The sequence below is a fragment of the Sander lucioperca genome, chromosome 13 (assembly GCF_008315115.2).
Source record: "Sander lucioperca isolate FBNREF2018 chromosome 13, SLUC_FBN_1.2, whole genome shotgun sequence".
Classification (NCBI taxonomy): Eukaryota; Metazoa; Chordata; class Actinopteri; order Perciformes; family Percidae; genus Sander; species Sander lucioperca.
Window position 1 is genome coordinate 29,924,026 of NC_050185.1, and position 19,316 is coordinate 29,943,341.

The 19,316-nt window shown below is 42.2% G+C and overlaps 1 protein-coding gene and 1 long non-coding RNA gene across 5 annotated transcripts in view; one reads left to right on the forward strand and one right to left on the reverse strand.

Moving 5' to 3' along the window:
* nsd1b (nuclear receptor binding SET domain protein 1b) overlaps positions 1-16,066 on the forward strand; it is a 34,976-nt gene extending 18,910 nt beyond the window's left edge. For all 4 annotated transcript variants that reach the window (XM_031308044.2, XM_036008615.1, XM_036008616.1 and 1 more), the window contains 17 exons: positions 267-367; positions 553-595; positions 703-947; positions 2,258-2,395; positions 2,649-2,772; positions 3,436-3,636; positions 3,730-3,909; positions 5,315-5,471; positions 6,593-6,798; positions 6,952-7,064; positions 7,984-8,130; positions 8,246-8,368; positions 9,841-9,957; positions 11,683-11,824; positions 13,210-13,316; positions 13,774-13,975; positions 15,199-16,066. In XM_031308044.2, coding sequence (XP_031163904.1) covers positions 267-367; positions 553-595; positions 703-947; positions 2,258-2,395; positions 2,649-2,772; positions 3,436-3,636; positions 3,730-3,909; positions 5,315-5,471; positions 6,593-6,798; positions 6,952-7,064; positions 7,984-8,130; positions 8,246-8,368; positions 9,841-9,957; positions 11,683-11,824; positions 13,210-13,316; positions 13,774-13,975; positions 15,199-15,890 — 3,038 coding nt within the window. In that variant the 3' untranslated portion in view covers positions 15,891-16,066. The remainder of the gene's footprint in view (positions 1-266; positions 368-552; positions 596-702; positions 948-2,257; positions 2,396-2,648; positions 2,773-3,435; positions 3,637-3,729; positions 3,910-5,314; positions 5,472-6,592; positions 6,799-6,951; positions 7,065-7,983; positions 8,131-8,245; positions 8,369-9,840; positions 9,958-11,682; positions 11,825-13,209; positions 13,317-13,773; positions 13,976-15,198) is intronic.
* LOC116056001 lies at positions 8,206-17,123 on the reverse strand. Its single transcript, XR_004106457.1, has 3 exons — positions 17,017-17,123; positions 14,846-14,851; positions 8,206-8,216 (listed from the first exon to the last, which is right to left on the reverse strand). It is a non-coding gene; the product is annotated as an uncharacterized LOC116056001 (long non-coding RNA).
* Between the last annotated feature and the right edge of the window lie 2,193 nt (positions 17,124-19,316).

Sequence of the window (19,316 nt, forward strand, 5' to 3'; positions counted from 1 at the left end):
ATTGAACAAAAATGTGTTCTGCTGCACAAATGTGTTTTCATTTTTTTGGGACTTTTCTGTCATCTTTGCTGTTTTTGTGAAAATATTTGATAATTTCACCTTGGAATTTGAATGAAGCCATCAGAAGTTTAGAAGGGATTTCCTCTGATGATGCTAACAACTCACAGCAGTCTGTCTCTCCAGAAACACAAGCCTAAAAGACTGGGAACCACGGGTTAAATATTCAACAATGCATTACGTCTTTTAATGTGACATTAAATCCATAGGAAACGTTCCCATGCTGGAGAAGAAGCGAAAGAGGAAACCCACTCAGAAGATCCTGGAGTACTGTCTGGAGGCAGAGGCCTCAACAGGCCCCAAGAAGAAGGTACATTTCATGTGTGGTACATCTGTAATACTTGTATTTTACTTGAGTATTCACATCAAGTATTTAACCATTATATAATATATTTCTACTCTGCTACATCTCAAAGGGGAAATATTGTACTTTTTACTAAATTTAAAATGTTATTTACCATGATTTAGAAAGTGATAATGTTTCTCTTGTCACAGGTCAAAATACTGAAGAACAATCCAAATCCTGCTCCTCAATCAGGTTAGTGAATAATCTTTCAACATTAAATATTTAAACCAATTATATAATATCATAAATGATAAATAATACATATTTGTGATGAACTAAAACGTCTTTCTTACACCCAGATTCTGGACCGTCATCTTTAAAGTCAAAGAGTAAGCAGCTTCCAGGTTCCAGCTCCACGCCGATACCCACAGAGGCTTCCACGTGTACCCCCACAGATCCGCCTCACAGCTCTCCTGCACCCTCCACTCAGGCACCGGCACCGGCCCCAACACCGGCCCCGCCCGAACCCGCCCAGGTGGAGACAGCGTCAGCAGACGTTGATGCTCCTCAAACGGAGGACAGAAAGGACACAGCAGAGTCAGAGGTCAGCCATCTTTCTTCTTCTCTTGATCATACTGTGTGAAGAACTGTTACAATAAAGTAATTTCATGATTGATTTACTGTAGTTGTGTTGTCTTTTACCATGCAGAATTTTATATCAGGACTAGGGCTGCAACTAAGGATTATTTTCATTGTCGATCAATCTGTCGATTATGTTCTCGATTAATCAATTAGTTGTATGGTCTTTAAAATGTCAGAAAATGGTGAAAAATGTTCATCGGTGTTTTCCCAAAGCCCAAGATGACGTCCTCAAATGTCTTGTTTTGTCCACAACTCAAAGATATTCAGTTTACTGTGACAGAGGAGAGAAGAAACTAGAAAATATTCACATTTAAGGAGCTGGAATTTAGCTCCAGCCGATTAATTGATTATCAAATTAGTTGGCGATTAATTTAATAGTTGACGACTAATCGATTAATCTTTGCAGCTCTAATCATGACCCATATTTATCTGCCGTCAGAGTCTTTATGTCAACTATCAACTTTCTTAATTAAATTAAGAAAGTTGAAATTAATCTTATCTCAGCCAGTATTTAGGAGAGCTCCACTGGTGACCTTACCTGTTATGAGTCGCCATTGATGACAATTAAAAGAGACCCTTTCGACGAGGAGTAAAGGTGCTGTAGGTAGGATTGTAAAGATCCAGGACTTAGCCAAAATTTTTTAACATTGACAACTTCTCAGTCCCTCCCCCCTTTCCGCTAAAGCCCAAACGGTCTCCTAAGCCCCTCCCCCCACAAGGGAGAGCTGTGCACGATAGAGCGCGTGTGAAGAGGGGGGAAGGGGAGGACGCTATGAAATGCGTGTGCCTGAGCAATGATTGACACGCAGTTAGACACCCCCTCTGGCCCTGATTGGTGCATCTGAACAGGGAGCGGTGGATTTTTGCAAATCTCACTACAGGCTGTAGGTGGTGACAGAGGAGCCAAATCTTTTTTTTTAATGACCTGCTTCATGTAGTTCTACTGGAACATAGGGTCAGTTTCAGCAAATATGACAGAAAGTTAGTTTTATAAGGCTTACCTACTGCATCTTAAAATCCTTTCATGACGGGCAAAAGAGAGCAATGACACAGCAGGGAAAATGCAGATTTTAAAACAGTGATAATTCTAACTAACAGTTTTTGCAGTAATAAATCAAACTTAAATCACTCCTGCAGCTTTTCATATCATTCCCCCACCACTCACAAAAGTTTAGCCTCTCCTGCCATAAAAGCTTAATTGGGTCCAGTCAGATCAGAACTAAATATGGGCCCTGAATTATTGCTGTATGAATTTGTCCTTTGGCTCTTTAGGGTGAACCACCCAGCTTGGATCACAGCTTCTCCTCCATGAAGGACGACTTATCACTGTGTGACGATCCACTTTTACCTTCGAGGAAGATCATAGGGGACCGAGGAGGTCCTGCCTCCATGAAGGAGAACATATGTCAGGTGAGCTTTCCCGCCAAGGCCCAATTTTACCTGGAAAATTGTAAGTGGCACGTAAATCATAAAACATTCTAAAGCCTTTGTCATAAGATCTCTGTTGGTACCGTTTGAATTTTTTTTTATTGTATCATTGCAACTGTTATTTATTGTACTTCCCTTTTGGAACATAAAAAGTAATTGATAGTAAAACTTGGCTACTTTGAATCACTCATGTTATGTCAGGTCTTTTACAGTAGGTTGTGTTTTTCTGTCTCAGGTGTGTGAAAAGACAGGGGAGCTGCTGCTCTGTGAGGGTCAGTGCTGTGGAGCCTTCCACCTGCCCTGCATCTCTCTGGCCGAGGCCCCTAAAGGGAAGTTTGTCTGTCCGGAGTGCAAATCAGGTAAAAAAAAAAGTGTAAAAGTAATACAACTGAATTAAATAAATTTCTTTTGTTTCACAATTTTCCACCTTTTAAATTGTTGTATTGACAAAAAAAAAAACAACTAGAAAAGTTTTCTTTTCTGCTCATGCAATGTGGTTGGAAATTGTAAATATATTTAAAGGTAAAATGTTGCGTAAAAGATTAAAGATAGAAGAAAGAACATTTCTCTAACGAACAAAAGATGCATTTCTATAATAACATAGCAACCTAGGAACAAGTCTTATTCAGACTCTCAGGATGTAAGACAACAATAATATATAACAATAATAAAATAATATAGTGACAATGAACTTGTAGCATGCTCAACGTGTATACTTTCTGTACCGGTGTGATAAATCCAACTCTCAATGTGTGCACATTATTATTATTCTTACTTCATTTTTGTATGTATTTCTGTTTGATTGTATTATATTTTTGATTGTTTGCTCGAGAACGGGTTTAGGTAATGTATTAATATCGTTTGTATTGTTTTATTTATGGAGGCTTAGCAGTTGAAAGTGTAGGGAGGATTTCTGTTGAAATGGATCTCCTGATATAAATAAAAAAATATTTGATGTTAACAATGGACCGTTAAACGTACAAAAGGTGATGATTTGTTAAAAAAAAAAAAATTCTCCCCAGGCATCCACACCTGCTTTGTATGTAAAAAGCGCAGTGAGGACGTGCGGCGCTGTATGATTCCTGTGTGTGGGAAGTTTTATCACGGCGAGTGTATCGCCAACTTCGCCCCGACCGCACCTGTGAACCGAGGCTTCCGCTGCTCCATCCACGTCTGTCTCACCTGTTTCATCGCCAACCCCAACAGCTCGTCCATCTCTAAAGGTAAACCAGAGGACGCTCGGATGATTTACCGTAATTGCCTGTGTTGTTTGGTGCACCTTCCGTGCTCTTGACTGTACGTTTGTTGGTCTGTAGGTCGTCTGGTTCGGTGTGTGCGCTGCCCGGTAGCCTATCACGCTACAGACCTCTGCATGGCAGCAGGCAGCGTCATCCTCTCCAACAACAGCATCATCTGTCCTAACCACTTCACCCCCCGCCGTGGCGTCAAGAACCACGAACACGTCAACGTCAGCTGGTGCTTCGTCTGCACTGAAGGTACGGCTTTAAGGAGCATGTGGAGTCATTTCAACACGGGTCGTCTCACAGCCTGAATCTGGCCCAAAGCCAGTAGTTTAATGTAACATTTTGGGGAATACACTTATTCACTTTCGGCTGGCTAAGTTAGCTTAACAATAGCAGGAACAAGTTGCCTGAAAACTGTTTTAGGCACATACATTATTAGGCACATAAACCCCTTTTTAAAATAGCGTTTTGTTGTTTTTACACTTCACTTTTTGTACAGATTAAACAAACAAGATACAACGTGTTAATAAGTGAGCTTTAGAGGTGCTGGTAGGTGGATGTTACCATTGTCGATATAAAACTTACCTGATGAGGGTCTCAGGACCAAAAACTTGTAAATAGAGTGAGTACAACTGATTTAACATGATGTATTTTTTACATGTTCTTTCAAAGTTGTGATATTTGTGGGGGAAAAGAAATAAAACTTCTGTTGTAATGAAATAGACTGGTACCAGGATCAATTGATAGTAAAATACAGTGACTGTACATATGATTTAAAAACTAAAAAAATAAATTTTAGTAGTAGTCACTCCTTAAAGTACTTGATTTTTCTGGCCACTATGGGGCAAAATAACACAGCAAGCTGACAGAAACATAGAACTGACGTATTATTTTCTGTTACAGTTGTTACAGCTAACGTGTTGGCAAGCAGCTACTTATTTACACATCCAGCAGTTATGTAGCAACATTAGAATTCATTGGGACTTGTGTTGCTGTCCACCTGATGATTGTAAGTCCAATATTCTCTCTCATTTTAGCTCTGTTTTGGTCTCCACCAACTCCTGAGGGAAATATCTGGCTTTTTAGCTGCTAAATGTTTCACTTTGTTGACCAGCTAGTCTCTAACTTTTGTCTGTCTGATGCTTGAAGACTGAAGCAAACAATAAATGTGCAGTAAAACAAAAAAAAAGAAGATAACTGCTCTGTACAGAAATTCATTGGTAACCTTAAAGGTGCACTATGCGTTCCTGCATGACGTTACTTCTGTTGACGTTCCTAGTAAATTCAAAACAAAACAGAGCAAGCTCGCCCCTCCCCCCATGTTTCCGTAACTGCCCCCTCCCCCTCCCCCAACCATCTTGTCAGTGATTGGCTGGAACATGTTTGTTGTATTTTGGTGCCTGTGTGCCTCTAGTGTTTGTTTGACGTTTACGACCCGTGTTGTCTCCCGAGACCGGGCTTTTTCACAGTGTGTTCAGGGGGCAGGCAGCTACCGGGTCAAGGAGAGATGCCTACGATTTGAGACAAAAATGAGATTGCGCTGAAACCATGCAGGAACTCATAGTGCACCTTTTTAATGTAGCTCTAGCCAACCTTCACATACTCGCACTATAGCAATCAACAGTTAAACAATGCAGTTCCTCCTCTCGTCCTCCAGGAGGCAGTCTGCTGTGCTGCGAGTCCTGTCCTGCTGCGTTCCACCGGGAGTGTCTGAACATGGAAATGCCTAAAGGCAGCTGGTACTGCAACGACTGCAAGGCTGGGAAGAAACCTCACTACAAGGACATCCTCTGGGTGAAGGTTGGGCGGTATAGGTCAGTTTGTCTCTTTTTAACAAAATTCTTGTGAAGAAGGAGAGAAGATATTTTTTAGCATTTTGTCGGTCTGTGACCCAACGATTCCTGAGCGCCACCGTGAGGGTGATGTTTGTGCTTTTAAGGGGAATTATCTCAACAACTATTGAATAGATTACCATATAATTTGGTTCAGACGTTCATGTTCCTCTCAGGATGAGTTGTCAGAACTTTGGTGATTTGACTTTTTATCAAGTGCCATCATAAGGTCAACATTTTAATTCGTCCATGCTTTGGTTTAGGCAAGTTCCTAAAAAACTAACGCCATTTCTTACAGCATCAGCTTTACTTTGTAATTTATCGGCTCATGTTAGCATGCTAACACGCTAAACTAACAGGGTTAAAGATGCAGTGGGTAGAATGCAAGAAAAAGAAAACGCCAGAATTTAAAGTAGTGAGACCTCTTCCTGCAGCTCTCCCTCTCCGCTCTCTGTCGCACGGGCAATGAATGCGCAGAACAGCCAAAAGGAGAGCTCTCTCTCTCTCTCTCTCTCTCTCTCTCTCTCTCTCTCTCTCTCATGACTTGTGATTGGCCAAAGTCTCCCGTCATGGGCTAGATCATCTAAAGCCTTAAAAATAAGGCCAAGAGGAGGTGCAGAAGTCTAGTTTTCTCTCAGACCACTAGAATTACAATACAGTATGCTGAAAGATTATTAATGATTTTTTGCCCAACAACGCCAAAGATAAACTGCCTCCCATAGCTTTAACATGGTAAATATACTTACCTAAACATCAGCATGTAAGCATCGTCACTGTGAGTTTGTTAGCATGGTGATGTTAGCGTTTAGCTCAAAGCATCACTGTGGCTAAGAACAGCCTAACAGAGCTGCGAGCATGGTGTAAGTGTCTTAGTCTTGTTCATGTTAATGACATATGTTTGTCAGTGTTTCTTTATACCAAATTATTTGATTTTAACAAGACACTCTTCTTGTTAACAAACACAAATATTTCTTATTGTCACACAAACTCAAGGCATCACTTTATATCGTAGCTTAAGTATACTGCAACACGTGGCAACAGTCCTGTCGCTACCAAAAGTCTTTTTAAACGTATGTGTTTTTTCTCTCTCCTGCTCCATAAAGGTGGTGGCCAGCGGAGGTCAGCCATCCCAAAACGATCCCCGAGAACATCCAGCGGATGAGGCACGACGTCGGGGAGTTTCCTGTTCACTTCTTCGGCTCCAACGACTACCTGTGGACCTACCAGGCCAGGGTCTTCCCTTATATGGACGTGGATGCCAACAGCAAGGAGAAGATGGGGAAAGGTGTTGACGCCACCTACAAGAAAGGTATCCAGTGTGTTCAGCAAAATGGCTTCTTCTTCTTCTTCTTCTTCTTCTTCTACAGATCCTGAAAGTAAAAGTTGTCACTGTGTTGTAGTTTGTACCTGCTATGATGACGTCATAGCATAAATGTGTCTGCCTGTTGATCTCTCTCTTTAGCTTTGGAGGAGGCGGCTGTTCGATTTCGTGAGCTGCAGGCAGAGAAGGAGCTTCGGCAGCTTCAGGAGGACAGGAAGAACGACAGGAAGCCTCCTCCGTACAAACATATAAAGGTCAGGGAGAAGTATTACCCGGATTTTCCACCAGGAGCGTTTGTGCGTGTGTGTGTGTGTTCCGGCTGCGCCACGGTTTTGTTCAGTCCTCCGCCACGCGCCATACCACACCGGGAGCGTCTCAGAAGCGGAGCGTGTTGCCTGCCCGACTCGCAGATTTTATTGTCTCTACAAGTACTTTACAGAACAATCCCATGTTTATTAAGCTAGTATCTACCTTCCACTCTAAGCACTCCTGCAGTTGAACTCCATGTTATCTTTTTGGGCATTGTCCTTATAAAAAGGATCTGTGGTGTCGTATTATGTTTTTCCACCTCTAAGATGAATCTCTCGTCGTCCATGGTGTTGTAGAGGAGACAGAAACGATATTGGGGGGGGGTTTATTAAATTGACTGGATGCTCTCGCTGTTTCACTTCCTGCCTCGCTTCTGGGACACGCCGTGGCGCGGGTGGTGGGATATCAAACATTGACTTGAATGGCCGCGATTGCTCGCGGGGGCCACGGCGCCTCCGGAACGCAGCGCAGCACAGACGGTGGAAAACGGGTTAGTTTATACATAGTTTTTTAAGGTTAGCATTGCATATCATACCTTTTTTAAGGGAAGAAATTAGCACTAAAGAATAAAGTCCTGTCTCTAATATAAGCCTGTTCCATATAAATGGCTTTGTTCTTCATACCATGAAGAATGAATTTGAGACTTTATGTATTTAGGTATTTATTTATTAATTATTATTCTGGTGCTGAACATTAGTACACTTAAAACAAAATTATAAAATCATGCTAAATAATACTGACAGACTGGATATATTGACTTGAATAGATGAGTCACTTAGTAAAGAGCCTTAAATGTGATTTAGAAATACAAACATCGTGCAGACGGAGAGTTCACGTGTCCTTCCAACTTTCTGACTTATTCAGGTGAATCGACCAATAGGAAAGGTTCAGATCTTCACAGCCGACCTATCAGAGATCCCGCGCTGCAACTGTAAGGAGACAGATGAGAGCCCGTGTGGGATGGACTCGGAGTGCATCAACCGCATGCTGCTGTACGAGTGTCACCCGCAGGTACAGGAACCCCTTCGTCACACTCACAACATGTTTTATATCTTTATAGAAGTGCTCCACGTTTAATGACGTTTAAAAAACCAAGACTAAATCTGAAAGGCTGAAATGTTTGCAGGTTTGCCCGGCGGGTGAGCACTGCCTCAACCAGGCGTTCACCAAGCGTCAGTACAGCCAGGTGGAGATCTTCAGGACGCTGTCTCGAGGCTGGGGGCTCCGCTGTGTCCACGACATCAAGAAGGTAACTTCAAGTCAAGTCAAGTGGGTTTTATTGTCATTTCAACCATATACACTGTATATAGTGAAACCGTGGATCAAGTGGTGTTACACATTTAAAATATATAAAAATGACATCATATAAAAATGACATTATATAAAAAACGACAGTCGAGACAGGCTACATTTTGTGCACACACATTATAGACTTTACATAAAGTGCAATTACTACTTAAAGTAGAGAGACAGACAAGGGACAGGACAGACAACCAAAGACGGGGCATAAGTAGACTTTTAACAGAGCACTGATTGTTATAGGTTTGGTTCACTGTGAGGTGAAGGTAGAATATATAGAATTTTAGCAGCAGAAAAAAAGTGCAGGAGTACATTTCAGTTCAGTGTGAAAAATGTGCATCATGTTTTATTGTCCAACAGTCTGACTGCTTGAGGGAAGAAGCTCTTCCCCTTTCTGGAATAAAAAAATACTGCGGTACCTTCTACCTGATGGCAGTAAGGAGAAGAGTGCATGGGATGGGTGGGTTGTGTCCCATATTATGAAAACTTTTGGTTTTCTGGAATTTGGGGTGTTATTTTGTGTCTCTGGTGTTCCCACACGCATACAAACTTGAAGAAAAAAACCATCCATGCTGTTTTGAGTGTGATACGGTTTCTGAATGTGTCCTGCCTTCAGTCTCTGGGTGAGCTGTTCAAAATCTGCACGGCTTTCTACGTCAGTAGCTGAAACGAGGGGGCTAAACCATGTTAGCGGTTAGCTCCCTCGTTCTCAATGGCAAAACACTGCTACAACACACCAGTTCACCATAATCTACAAAAGAACTACTTCCATGTCCCTGTTCTGCAGGTATTCCACGCAAAGTTGGAAGTGCACCCTCGTTGAGAAGAAGTCTCCCAGCTAATCCTGCCTTGTACAAGCCGAAATTGGAGAAACAGCTAGCTAGATGATGTGATACCTAGCTACTGAGCATGTGCGAATCCCAACAAAGATGTTACAGAAGTTGAGAGGTCTCACTCTGTAAAACAGAGACCTGAAAAGAGGAGCTGCAGCAATGTGCAGTACAACAAAAATATAGTGTTTTTTGAAAATTAAACCATGTAAACCTATTCTGGTACAACCTCTTAATACAATTATGAACCTGAAAATGAGCATAATATGAGCACTTTAACAATGCGTATGGCTTTGCGCAGACAGTGGGTGTTGTAGATGTCAGAGAGGAAGGGAAGAGAGGCCCCAGTGATCTTTTCAGCCGTCCTCACAATCCGCTGCAGGGCCTTTCGTTCTGCAGCAGTGCAGTTACCAAACCACGTTGTGATGGCACTGCTGAGGATACTCTCAATAGTCCCTCTGTAGAAGGTTGAACGTCACTACCCTCAATAATAGCATTGGCACTTCTGTACCACTGTCACCATCAGGAGGTGTGATGCTGTTCAGAGGGACTGGGTCAGGGTGAATAATGTTGACTGTTTTTGTTCTCTCAGGGTCAGTTTGTGAGTGAGTACGTCGGGGAGGTGATTGACGAGGAGGAGTGCAGGTCCAGGATCAGACACGCCCAGGAGAACGACATCTGCAACTTCTACATGCTCACTCTGGACAAGGTGTGTGTGTGTTTAAATATGTACTAATACTAAAACATCATGTTGAGAGTTTGCTCTTTTGGGAGTGGGGAGACAAGAAAGGAATGATTCAGTTATGAAATAACCGTACTATCCGTGTCCTTTCAAAACGCGGTGTAAAGCAGAAGTAGATGGTCGTCGGGTCCGTGTGTTTTTTCATTCATTCAATCTGGAAAACGGAAAGATCCAAATTTTAGTTTCTTGCAAAATTGCAAGGTGTGGGAAATACCAAACCCTCCGACATGAAAATAGTACCTTTTAAAAGTTTACTGAAGTACAGTACTTAACTACAATTTTTAACTAGTATTTTTGTTGACTTGAGTATTTCCATGTTCTGCAGCTTTATACTTATACTTATACTATACTTATACTCCTCTACATCTCAGAGGTAAATATTGTACTTTTTACCTCACTACATTTGTCTGACAGCTTCAGTTACTTTTCAGATTCCTGTTCAGTAACAACCGTGTGACTCCAGATGTCTTGATGTTTAAAGTTTGTGATAAACTGAAGGAAGAAGTGTCCTTTAAGCTCAGTTCAGACCAAAGATTTGCGACAAGACAAAACCATTTTAGATTGTTGCAGGGAAAAGTTGCAGCGGTCTGAACCGGCCCGTCTCAGCTCGACTCAAACCAGCTGCGACTCAGCTGGTCGAGTCTCCAGAGGCTGGTTTTAGAACGTAAGAGACGTCTCCTGTTTCAACAGCCAATAGAGAAATCAGCTGGTAAAGTCAGCTACAAACTAAAGAAATGTAATTATCCACAATCCATTTTATTTCTATGTTACAAACAGCTGGTTGAAATGGCAGAGTTTTAGACGGAGCCTCAACGAGCGCCCAAAAGCACGGTAACGTTATCTGGTCAAGCGAGGTCGAGAGTGACTGAAGAGAGGGAGCGTCCAGCGGCGTTAGAACAAACTGTTATTTAGAGAAATAAACCGTCGTTTTCGCTGATTCATCACTAGAAATGCAACTGTAGCAAGCATCTCACTATCACTGCGTTATCCTCATTCATATTTAGACGAAACCAATGATATATGCAGCTACAAAAAAGCCTGGAAGTCCGAAATTAGAACAGAAGTACAAAGAGTCGTCTCGTCTCATTGGTGTGAGCTGGCAGGTTTCAGAACGCTGCAGACCGGCTCGTTGCAAGAAGTTGCAAGTTTCAACTCGTCTCGTCGCGTATCTTTGGTCTGAGCTGGGCTTTATGTGTTGAGAAGATTCTCCTACTTCCTAAGCTAAATAAAGTCTTTAAAAAGCCTCCTGGATCAGCTGGAAAATGCATCGTCACAAAGCTGAAAACAGGGCTGTTATTCTGACACCATGAAAAGTTATAAAACTTTTTAGAGCTACGTGGTTCTCACAGGACAGCGACGCTACAAACAAATGATGATCTTATAGAATATGATGCATTGCTGTAGATTAAACTATCCTACAGTCTACTGCAGTAAAATGCAACACACACATTAATGCAACAGGAATATTCATCCAGAAACATCAGATAGAAGAGATGAACACTGTCAGGGAACATTTTACTGCGCAATTAGTAGTTTTACTTGAATTGCATTTTGATGATAAAACTTACATACTTTTACTTCAGTAAGGTTTTGAATGCAGGACTTTTACTTGTAGTGAAGTATTTTCAGTGTGGTATAAGTACTTTGACTTCAGTAAAGGATCTGAATACGTCTTCCATCTTTGTGTGTTAGGATCGAATCATCGATGCCGGGCCGAAGGGGAACGAGGCTCGCTTCATGAACCACTGCTGCCAGCCCAACTGTGAGACGCAGAAGTGGACGGTGAGCGGAGACACCCGCGTGGGACTGTTTGCTCTCGTTGACGTCGCTGCAGGTAAATAAGAAATAACCGCTGTAATCTGGGGATTTGTTTTGTCTAAGCACCAACTGCTTCAGGAGTCCGATTTTAAGCATCCAGTTTTTTGAACATCACACACACAAGCTCCATTAAATCTTATCGTTGGTCAACAAGGAAAAAGTTAAATGGAGAAAACATGTAAAGATGTTTATGTGGAGACATTTCATTATTTTTAGAGATGCACCGATTGACCAGCCGGTCAGTCTGACATATGCCGATTTTATGCCGGTCAAATGCTGTAAATAAATAACATTGTAAAGGCTACCATACACAATGCATAGGAATTATATATAGGCTAGCAAATAATAACAATAAATCCGCTATTAATTACATTATCTTAATGCAGTGTAACTACTGTAGCATGTAAATAATGCACATAAAATACTAACGGGAGCAAGGGCGTTCAACAATCGCTATTATATCGATTCAACAGCCACGTGCAACCTAGCTAGCAGGTGAAGAACACAAACAATCAACAAATCAGCAGCTAACAATTTTTTTTATTTTTTATTTAAACTTTATTTAACAAGTAGGCCGTTGAGAACAGGTTCTCATTTGCAACGGCGACCTGGCCAAGAAAAGCGTAGGCGTGCAAGACAACAAATAGTTTCAATGACATGAACTGACAACATAAGTTATACAACTTAGAGCTCTCAAAGACACACACACGCAATCTCCACTGGCTAGTTATCCTCCGGACAGCGGCAGTCTCTTTTTTTTTTTTTTTCTCCCTTTTCCACCGGGTACCCACTCGTGCCCGGAAGGCTTGTATCATGTGGACGCGCCAATAGTTTTGTTGTCATTACTCAGAATTCATCATGGGCGAGGCAGAAACTACGCACTATAGCTTTAAACTAATTCTTAGTCGACTAACACATTTAATCGACACATCTGTAAAACTGAGTTTCTCCACAAATAACCATCCAAAAGCACCACGTTAAATCTTGTGTTTACCAGAGATGCGCTCATAAGTTTCTTGGAAATAGGTAATTGGGAAATGACTAATCAACTAAAGAAATCTTAGTCGACTAAGACCAAAACGACCGATTAGTTGACTACTCGACTAAGAGGGGTAGCCCTCGATTGATGGCAAAAAAAAATAAATATATATATATATATATGATTGGTTTGTCTTAAAACAATACTCACATGCTGATATGTGCATTTGACGAGTTATGGGTCACTGTAATGTTCCTCTTGTCCATACCGATCTCTTCCTCTTGTGATTTCAATGTAAATGATGAAGAACAAAATCTAAAGTCCCTGAAGCAGGTTTTTCAACCATCTGATGGAGCATCCTGTCCAAACGGTTGACTCTATCTTCCAAAAGTTGTTGAAGTTGTTTGTGTGTTTCTGTGCAGGCACAGAGCTCACCTTCAACTACAACCTGGAGTGTTTGGGGAACGGGAAAACGGTCTGTAAATGTGGAGCACCAAACTGCAGCGGCTTCCTGGGCGTCAGGCCAAAGGTGAGGGGCGGGATACACATAAAACACTACTCATATATTGAATATAAGTTATTCTGAAGTGCTGAAATCACTCCATGATTGAATATGTTTACGTGCACACTAATATTCCGAATATGACAATATTCAGAATTTGATACAGGTCATGTAAACAGCATTTTCCGTTTGGATATTCTGAATAAGGCCTTTTTCCGAATTTGACATTTTCTGATTAAGACGTGGGATATTCTGGTATTATTCTGGTTTTAGGAGCATTCTTTGGACATGTATGCAAAGCATTCGGAATATGTGTCTCAATCAGGGTTTGATAAGCCATGTACAGTAAACAGCTGAGATGGAATATTGTCTTTTTTTTGGAATAAGGGCGAAAACCGGAATATTATGTGCATGTAAACGTAGTCACTGAGACATCACAACATAAAGTGGGCTCAATTAAAACCTTCCCTCCCCTCCAAACCAGAACAACCCTCCGTCTGAAGACAAAGGTCGTAAGATGAAGAGGAGGGGCCACGGCAGGAGGAAGAACAAGGTGGTGGTGACCAAAGAACGAGAGGACGAGTGTTTCAGCTGCGGAGACGGAGGACAAATGGTTTCCTGTAAGAGACCCGGCTGTCCCAAAGTTTACCACGCCGACTGCCTCAACCTCACCAGGAGGCCTGCAGGTCAGTCACATTTCCAACATGTTATGCACATTTTCTTCAACCTTTTTGAGGTTTTGAGTTGGTGCTCTTTTAATGACCTCATCTCGACATGTCATCATCTTCTGCAATGGTTGAATGGCACCTGATTGGAGAATCAGCGCCACCTACAGCTAAACTCCTGATGTTCAAATAACAGTAGTGGATGGAAACACATGCAATACATGCATTAATACACATTTTGATTTGCAGATAATCTGAAAATTCTGTACAATATTTGTGCTACAGTTGGATGGTAACCTGGTTAGAGAGGTAGAGAGAGAAGCGCTAAACACCAGTTTTTGTTAATCTTATTTTGTGGACTAGCGAAGACAGAAATACAGATGGATTTTAATGGGAGTAACTGTTTTTGTTTTTATTATGTATGTTTATTGGCTTTATCATATACAACAACAAACAAACTGAACAACTCAGACAAGACATGACCAAATGAGAGGGTAACAGTAGAAAATACAAATTAAGATTACTGGCTCCCGACCCACCAAATAATATACGTCATCGTTCATCACCAGACGAAAAGTAAGGCTACAAGATCACTCATTTTTATGTACAAACATAGGATAGACTGTATTAGGAAACCCTTGTAATATGGAAGATTACAGAGAGCGTCCAATACATTGCAAGTAACTTTATAGAATGTCTTCAGTGAAGAGTAAAGCATACATGAAATGTATTCATTGGGAATACACTGATGTCCTTGATCCAAAAAAGCCAAACATTCTGCTGAGTGGCAAAAGTCAGTAGACTGGATAGATAGCCTTTTGTTGTTGACATTTGTGATGGGGCCATTTTTCTGCATTGAGTACTTTTACTTTTAATACTTTTCAAAAGTACATTTCCCTACTTAACATTTTGTAAGCTTGACTTATAATTGTAACAGACTTTTTTTTTTTTTTACAGTGTGGTTGTAGTACCACCAAGGGGTCATTTTTACCTCCCTCACGTTTTCAAATGCATGTAGAAATGGTGGAAGAACACTGTTCACTTCTGAAATGTAGTGGAGCTGAAGTACAGTACTTGAGTAAATACTTGAGTTGCTTTTTCACCACAGGCTTTATGTGTTTTAAATATGTTTAAATACATTCTAAAGTGTTTTGATATTCTATAATCTAATATTTAAGTCATCTTTTTACAGATTCCAAATCCCGTCCATTAGACTTTCCTTGACGTTCCTGTTTTCATTGCAGGTCGTTGGGAGTGTCCGTGGCACCAGTGCGACATCTGTAATAAGGAGGCGGCATCCTTCTGCGAGATGTGCCCCAGCTCCTACTGCAACCAGCACCGCGACGGCCTGCTCTTCATCTCCAAGCTGGACGGCAAGCTGTGCTGCAGCGAACACGACCCCTGCGGGCCCGAACCGCTGGAGCCGGGGGAGATCCGCGAGTACACGGCCGAGCCTGGAGCCCTGACCTCGGGGCTGGGCATGGCCGTCATCCCCCCTGCTGCTGCTAACGGCACCGCCACCAGTCAGAACCCGAGCGCCACCGGGAAGCTCCCGGAGGTCAGCGCTGGCGCTGGGGCGGCTGCCTCCGAGTCACTTCCTGCGTTTTCCATCCCGGTACCCATCACGATTCCCGTGGCAGCGCCTGCCTCCTCGCCTCCGCCCAGCAGCTCTGATGCTCCCAGCAGCCCGCTGGTGTACGACCTCCCGCACTACTCGCCCATCTCTTCGTATGAGGAGGAGCGGGATGTCGAAGAGGAGGAGGAAGAGGAGGAGGAGGAGGAGGAGCTGGAGGAAGTGGAGGAAGAGTCAGAGGAAGAGGGTGAGGTGGGGAGGCAGAAATCAGGTGCTCACGAAGAGGATGGAGAGGCGGTGATGGAATACCTGGAAGAGGAAGAGGACGAGGAGGACGAAGAAGAGGACGAAGAAGAGGAGTGACGCACAGTGGATTATTATTACAACTGAAGGCAACGACGCCTCACAGTCACTACAGCGGTAATCTACTGTATATCCACGACATTCCACTTCTGGGATTGCTCCGGTGCCGCCGGAAATTCCGCCGGATGTCCTTTTCGGCCAGATGTCCGTTATCTTCCTCTTTCTTTGTGTTGGCGTTCTAAACTCTGGTGGATTTCTGAGGACTATGGTCAACTGCTCCTCAGCTCTCTGCAGGGTAAATCCAGACAGCTAACTAGACTATCTGTCCAATCTGAGTTTTCTGTTGCACGACTAAAACAACTTTTAAACGCACACGTTCCATCAAAACAAGTTCCTTCCCGAGGCTATTTTGCAGAGGCACCGTTGCTCCGTGCGTAGCTTAGCGCCGCCCAAGACGATTGTGATTTGATTTAAAGAAATGCCAATAAACCACAGCATGTTTTTCTCCCATCCCAGAATGCTGTGTGGACTCGCCAGATCCTCCTGGAGGAAGGTCTGGCAGTGAGAGACTAAATGAAGATGAACTAAACACGAGTAGCCCAGTCTGTCACTGTTTGGATGTACGGAGGAACGTTTGGGACAAAACTAAATCAACACGTAAATTAACTGTTCATAGATCAAATAAATAAACTGTATAGAGCCATATTTATACACAGCAGACAGATAGTATTTATTTAGTTTTGTCCTGGCACGCTAGGTTTACGACACAGTGACGTTGCACACACTGGCGCTGACTGCACGTTCATACAAGAGATCTGACAAAGACAAGTACTGTATGTGGAACTTTTACGCACAGTGCAACTTGGGATTTGTAAAACCTATTTCACTCCAATGTACTTGTTTTCTCACTGATTTTCCCCTGTTGGTTTGTTTTGGTGTCTGTTCTCAGTAGTATTTCAGCTAATCAACCTGCAAAACGTATCTATGTACTTGGGGACAGTTGTTGTATCTGCGGAGCCAGCGTGTACTGTAGGTGTTTCGTGCTAGAAAAAGACTGCTCTGTAGCTTTCCTGTCAAGGCAAGGGGGGGAACTCTTCGGGCTTCCGCCCACGTAAATGACGTCCACTTGGTTACATTTGAATGAAACGGTGGCCACGTTTTTAAAAGAACCAGAACAACAAAAAACAAATAAATAAACCAGTTCTCTGCTGTCAAACACGAACATCGCTACGAATGAAACACAACCAGCTCCAAAGTGGACGGAAAGTTGTTCCTTGTGGTCCAAGGACTTTTTTTAAAAATCAGTTCAGTGATGTATAATTAGGATTTTACTCCCCTGCATCTCCAGTTCTTCTTGACGCCTCAGATCGTTTGTTTTGCTTCAAGATCAGACGATCTACGATAAAATGTGAAAGTGCCACATGATTGGCTGCCTGGTGGATCCTCAACATTAGTTCACACGACAAGAAGATACTGCTAGTTTTGGACCGAAGCTGCCAACAGTATCCAGGAATTCTCTTAATTTGACAATTTTAAGCCAAAAGAAAAAGGGATCTCAAACTGACAAGGATTCAGTGTTTGACTGAGAGTAGTCTTCACGCCTCAGTTAAAGTGTTTATACCGCCACGGGATGCAAAAGCAGTCTCATAGGTTATTAAGCAGATTCACAAATAGACGAGTGGACACTCCTGAAGCTCTTATCCTCCATCATACTCCTGTCCTGGCAGTCTGAATGCAGAGATAGCACTAGGTTTGCTCCGGTGTGTATGCGGTGCTCTGTAGTCTTTATTTATATCCTGTTCTGTGACGCACAAATGATGACGACAAGGAGAGTGGGGGGGGGGGTGTTAACTCCTCTTTTCCTCCTCGTCTTGACTCTCTGTCGAGGGAAACAAAAAGTATTCAACCGGACGCTCCTACCATGACGCTTGCACTTCAGTATGTGTTCTTGCCACATGTGTTTTCGCTCTGTCTTCAAGCTTAATATTGTCTCTGTGTTATCTGCAAATGCCTTAGTGTATTTCTTTGGAGATATTTTTAAGGAATGGTTTGGTGCCCGTGAAAGCCACTTGTCCCTAACTAATGCCTTTTTACAGTTGCCAGACAAGCAATGTTTCATTCCAGTGTAATTATGACCTGTTAGATCTCCACCATCGACCTGTTAAAACAACTGCTATATATAGATATATATAAATATATAAGAAAAGAAGTTATAAAATAAGCTTTGTACTGGCCTCTTTCTTTCATTTGTTGGTTCAACATCAAGCTACATAGCAAACGTAGATCTGTGAGCATCTTGTCAATTATTTTCATAAGTCAGACTTTAAAATTCACGTGGCTTTAAAGGTGCTCTAAGCAATGTTGGGTGACGGCACTTCCCTCCCTCCTCCTCATCCCGTCCCCTCTCCCTCCCTTCCGTGTTTCCGCGCACTAACCCCCCCAACCACCACCCTCAAATCCTCCTTGTCGGTTATTGGCTTGAACACTGTTTATGTTTGGTGGTGCAGGTTGGCCAGTTTGTTTTTGTTGCTGTTTGTGGAGCCTGGGCTGTCTACAGAGACCACGTTTTTTTACAGTGTGTTCAGGGGACAGGCAGCTATTGGATAGTGAGGAGATGTTTGCTGTATGTGACAAAAAATGTTGTAGCCTAAAAAACGTGTGACATCGCTTGGAGCACCTTCAGTAAGATCAAAATTCAACATTACAGGAAATTATTTCACCATCAAAGCTTTAAAGGGTAATTTCGGTATTTTTCCAACCCCTATTTTCCCATGCATTTGTGTCTAAGTGACTAATGTGAACAAAAATCTTTGAAATTGGTCCAGTATTAAGCGTGAACCGGGCTGCCACGTAATAGGGCAAATGCGTATCGTCAATTTCCGTCCACTAAAAGTGCTCGTGCCGCTGACAGTCTCAGATTATTCTTCTAAATGTCTGACAACATTATGGAAAGGATCCAAACAGAGAGAGACCTTTTTTTTAAAGACCGTTTTAGTTTAACGTTAAACGTCCCGGAAAACGCTGTTGCCTATCCCACCAGACTCCATTTAAATAAACACTACTTTTAGCGTATATAAGCCAGCATTTTTTCACATATAAATTGGTAAACTATGTGTTTATTTTGACCAAACCAGAGTGGTGATTGTTGGAACAGTATAAAGACCAACCAAGATGGCTTTTGAGTTTTATTTTGTTTCTGTCGACTTTGAATGAAGTGTGTTTTACGATGATAAAATGACTTGATGGTTTGGCGATAGTCTTTTCGGGGATGTTTAATGTTAAACAAAAACGATCTTACTCTTTAACAAAAAGGTCTATCTCTGTAGGGATCCTTTCCGTAATGTTGTCAGACACTTGGAATAATAATCTGAGCCTGTCAGTAGTAAAAAAGGCACTTTTGTTTGAGTATGTTATCAAGCACACTCAAACACAATACCAGACCTATTTTAATTGCTGAACAAATCTGAGATGTGTGCAACAATCTCT